The sequence below is a fragment of the Etheostoma spectabile genome, chromosome 15 (genome assembly GCF_008692095.1).
Source record: "Etheostoma spectabile isolate EspeVRDwgs_2016 chromosome 15, UIUC_Espe_1.0, whole genome shotgun sequence".
Taxonomy (NCBI): domain Eukaryota; kingdom Metazoa; phylum Chordata; class Actinopteri; order Perciformes; family Percidae; genus Etheostoma; species Etheostoma spectabile.
In genome coordinates this window covers 27,480,510-27,485,235 of record NC_045747.1, presented here as the reverse complement: position 1 = coordinate 27,485,235, position 4,726 = coordinate 27,480,510, and the positions used below count along the sequence as shown (strand labels likewise).

Below are 4,726 nucleotides of genomic sequence, written 5' to 3'. Positions count from 1 at the left end.
TAGGCCCTGAGCATGTGTGTGTGTTTGTGTGTGTGTATTTCAGGCCTATGTGGCGTGATTACTAACAAAAACAGAGTGTAAATTGTAATTTCCCCACTGGGGATCATTAAAAAGTATAAATTATGAGAAAAAAAAAGTTACCTGGTTTAGCTCACAGGTGTGGTAGAAACACTTTTGTCTAGAATCAACACAAACTGTAATGTACATATAGCCACTTTAAGTACGAGTAAAATTACAGGTATAAAAATATACTCAAGTAAAAGTTAAACGTAGCTCATTTAGAACATACTCAGAGTAAGAAGTGTTAACATCGGGGGAGATATAAAGTACTTTTTCATATTTATAGTTCTTAATTTTTAAATCAAAGGCTTTTGTGATTTAATAAGGGCACAAAGCTACTTTCCATTTTAGTTGATTTTGCCAAAGCAATGGCAAAAAACAACATAAGAGACCTTTTTTATTACCTTTTTTTGACCCCATAATGGATGCGATTTAATATGTAGCAAAGTACAATACTTCAAACAAAACATACTTAAGTAAAAGTACATATTCTTTTTTTAAAACTACTCAATTATAGAAACCTGAGGAACTGTATTTTGTTACTTTCCACCTCCACAAAAAAAGGCAGCGGCGTGCAACCCCGCGGTCTAAACTAGATCCAGACCTCGGCGCTCCTCTGTTTGGACTCTCTGACGGCTCTCTGACTCTTCAGAGGCTGCCTCTCTCCCGCCTGGGGGTCCTGAGTCCTGGGTTTCCCCGGGCTGTTGTCCCCGGGCGCGGCGCAGCTCCAGTCGGGCCGATGGCCCACCACCAGGCCCAGGGTGGGCAGGGAGGTGGTGCCGGTCACGCCCCCAAAGCCTAGGGAGCATGTGGGCGAGGGGCTGTCCGTAGGGAAGGTTTCATATCCCCCCCTCATACCGGGACACCCTCCCCAGGACTTCCCCCTCTCCCTCAACCGCACCACCTGCCGGATCTTCTTCCAGCCCAGGTGGTTGAGCTCCAGCAGATTGAGCAGGATGCAGAAAACGCCCACGCAGAACATGAAGAGGAGGAAGATCGTCTTCTCCGTGGGCCGGGAGACGTAGCAGTCCACCGGCTGGCTGCAGGGCGCCGATGTGCACAGGAAGTGCACAGGCACCCGGAAGCCAAACAGCTTCCACTGGGCCAGGACGAAGCCCAGCTCCAGGACGGCCCGCAGGCACACGTGGAAGACGTAGCATTTGGACAGAACCCCGCCGGAGGACCCGGGACCCTGCGCACCCCGGTCCCTGAAGGGGCCGGCTCGGGCGTGGCCCACGGGCGCCATGTTGTTTGGGTCTCCCCTCTGGAGACTCTGGGCGGTGATGCCCTGCAACACGTCTGCCAGGCTGTGACCTAGATGTAGGAGGTGTAAATCACACGCCTTATCACAATGCAATATTATATAGATTTTTTTGGCAGATGATGCGATACTTGCTGATATCACAAAGTCTGTCATGGTACGTTTTTGATTCAGTCGTAGAAAGTGTCAAAAAATGTTTAAAAAACTTGAAAAGCGAAGGTTTCAGTTCAATTCAGACTTATAACAACTCAAAAAAGCAACTAAAATATGATTTGACAATTTTTTAACTGAGCTCTTCAAGACATTTAAATTAAAAACAAACGATTATCTACGCATAGTACATAAGATAAAGATAAAATAAAGGAACATCTGACAGACGGAATGTATCGATATTTTCACTTGGTATCGATAATATTGGAATGTTTTTATTTTAACAATTCGGATTACAATTCAAAATCTTCCTTTTGATTCCGGTTCTTATCAATTCTGGATTACGGTTCTTTGAGGGTTGGAGTTGGAACAGGTGATACTTATTTTACAGATGAGGAAAATTTTATTTTTTGTTTCAATAGTGATTTTCAACATTAAATAAAGCCACACTGTAGTGAAGCTTACTGTGTTCCACGGCTGCAACGCAACAAGTTGTACGGAAGTACGGCGGTTGCTGCGAAAACCAAAACTCGCCCGTGTAAAAGCTGAAACCGATTATCGGATACTAAACCAAATTTCTCAAACACTTCCAATAAAAAAAAGGTTACGTTGGAATCTTAATTTTCAAAGCGATTCCAAGCCGGTTCTTGATGCCGAGTCCTAACCGGGGATCACTGGATGGATCCAGATGGCTGTACCGTTCCACCCCTACCTAGGTGCTTATGGGAGCGGATGGAGCAGCTGTCGGAGTCGCAGCTCCGATCGTACACCTCCCGTTTGTCCCCTTGCTCTCCACCGGGGCCTCCCTGGCCCGGGCCAGCCACGGGGCCCTGGCCCTGGCCCTGGCCCTGCCCCTGGGCGGAGCCGAGCGGCAGCTTGGACAGGTTGTGCCAGGTGTAGATGATGAAGCAGAGCGACGGCGTGGACACGGTGATGATGTGGAAGACCCAGAAGCGCGGCTGCGAGATGGGCGCGAAGGCGTCGTAGCACACGGTGGAACAGCCCGGCTGCAGCGTGTTGCAGACGAACATCTCCTGCTCGTCGGCGTACACGTCCTCGGTCGCCACGGCGACAATGAGCAGCCGGAAGATGACCATGACGGTGAGCCACAGGCGGCCGATCATGGTGGAGTGCTGGTGCACGGCGTCCAGGAGGCGTTTGAGCAGGGTCCACTCCGTCATGGTGGCCTGTGGCTGCCCTCGGCCCTTGGGTGGGGGGGGGGTAGTTGGCTTTCCTCCTCCTCAAGTCCTACCCTGTGTCACTCGCTGACATCTTAAACCACCGGATCTGGACTACACTCTCCTGCCTAATCTACAGGGCCGGCCCGGGGCATAGGCAGGGTAGGCAAATGCTATGGTCCAAAAGTCCCAATTATTGAAAAAAGTGACAAAACTATGAAAAAAAGCAACAAAACCCTTAAAAAGCGATAAAAACGTTGACTAAAGCATCACAGATATCAACAAAGTGACAAAAAAATCTGAAAAATACAATACTAATTTGAAAAAAGAGACAAAAAACGCTAAAGAAATCAACGAATAAAGTGTCAAAAAAGGGGGGGAATAGGCAGTTTAGGCAAATGGACCAGAGTCCAAAGGTGTTAAAAAGGCAATAGATAAAAAACATGCCAAAAACATTGAACAAAAACGTTAAAATCGTGCCTAGGGCACCGAATTGGATGGGTCCAGCTCTGCTTCCTCCATAATTCTAGAAACTTTTGCCTCTCATTTGTTAGTCGTAAGGTTCTTCTGAAATCAGAGCAGCTTCCCTCCCTGGCTTCAGCCTGCTCTCTGCCTGGCTGCCCAGAGACCACTGGAGCCATGGCGAGAGAGAGAGAGAGAGAGAGAGAGAGAGAGAGAGCCACAGCATCTTTCACAGATAAGGATGTCCACTTGACATGAGTCACTTGGCATGCTCCCGTCTCTCTCTGGCCTAGAGGATCCATTTTAAACCGGAGAGACATCAGCCTTCCTCTGCTGGAGGAGCTGCTGATAGTGCCAGCTGATAGAGCATTCTTCTCAGATTAGTCCTCTGAAAGCCAACGGGCTCTTCCTTTAATGGAGAGGCATATTTTAAATGATGACCCGTATGGAAGGGCATTAATCACTTTTAACTTCTGGATGACACACAGTGAATGCTTTTATATACTAAAAGACATCAAGAAGCTTCAGTGATGTCAATGTCAATGTCATATTTATTTGTATAGCACATTACGCTATTTCAAATAAATATGTCTTCAGCATTGATTTAAAAGTGGACAAGCTTCTAGCAATCCGCACAGCTACAGGCATTGAGTTCCACAGAGTTGGAGCAGCCACTGAAAAGGCTCGATCACCTCTGGATCTCAGTTTCGATCTAGGAACCCAGGACCATCAGACTGGCTGAACGGAGGTCTCTGGAGGGCCTATGCAGCCTGACAAGCTCCGTAAGGTACTCTGGGGCAAGCCCATTGATACATTTAAAGGCAAATAGAATAACCTTAAAATCAATCCGATACTTTATGCCAGTAACGCTACTAACTTGGTGATTTAGTAACGCGTTACTCTAATCTGACCACGTTTTCAGTAACGAGTAATGTAACGCATTACTATTTCCAAACCAGTAATCAGATTAAAGTTACTTATCCAAGTCATTTTGGTGTTTTCCTTAGTAAAAATATATATTTTTGCTTTCTTCTTGCGTCTCGGGGAGTGAGTCACGTATGAGAGTCCCATTTTCAGCATGAGGACAATTCACATGTAACAGACCACGCAGCGACACAGACGTAAACAACAATGGAGGGAGGAGACAGATGCACGTTTTCTAGCTGGAAATATATCATAAATAATAAATCACTATTTTAAGTCTGTGTCAGCTAAAGATGGCGATATAAACCCTTGTGTTGTCTGCCTGCCGATTATGCAACTTTTTTGGGTAAAAACCTTTTTTGGTCTTGGTTTTGGTCTTCTTTTTCAACGCTTTTGTTGCTTTTCCCTGACGTTGTAGTCACTTTTTTTCTGGGCTTTTTCAACTTCTTGTATTTCTTGTATTAAAAAAAAATTAAAATGTTATAATGTTGATTAAAACACCCAAATTTAATGAAAGTAATGAACTGATGCATTGTTTCTTGTAAAACACTTTTATGGGACTATCCACGTTAATTTGTTTGTGTCAATTTGATTGAAAGAAACACAAATTTCTGATATAGGAACTTTTTTAAATTGTGTCAAATTGACCCGAGGACACCAGGAGGGTTAAGGTCCGTTGTACGCTCTGTGC

At 45.5% G+C, this 4,726-nt stretch overlaps 1 protein-coding gene across 1 annotated transcript; it reads right to left on the bottom strand.

The window, feature by feature from the left end:
* Window positions 1-451: 451 nt before the first annotated feature.
* On the bottom strand, window positions 452-2,804 carry gjd6 (gap junction protein delta 6). The gene is made up of 3 exons (XM_032537429.1): window positions 2,337-2,804; window positions 2,184-2,255; window positions 452-1,317 (listed from the first exon to the last, which is right to left on the bottom strand). The coding sequence occupies exons 1-3, from the start codon at window positions 2,650-2,652 to the stop codon at window positions 653-655; spliced, it is 1,053 nt and encodes a 350-aa protein (XP_032393320.1). The 5' UTR covers window positions 2,653-2,804; the 3' UTR covers window positions 452-652.
* Between the last annotated feature and the right edge of the window lie 1,922 nt (window positions 2,805-4,726).

Coding starts and splice junctions, on each gene's coding strand:
- gjd6 (XM_032537429.1), bottom strand. CDS start 2,652: ATGACGGAGTGGACCCTGCTCAAACGCCTCCTGGACGCCGTGCACCAG. Junction 2,256..2,336: donor CCTGTCCAAGCTGCCGCTCG/GCTCCGCCCAGG, acceptor GTGGAGAGCAAG/GGGACAAACGGGAGGTGTAC. Junction 1,318..2,183: donor CCGCTCCCATAAGCACCTAG/GTAGGGGTGGAA, acceptor TCCAGAGGGGAG/ACCCAAACAACATGGCGCCC.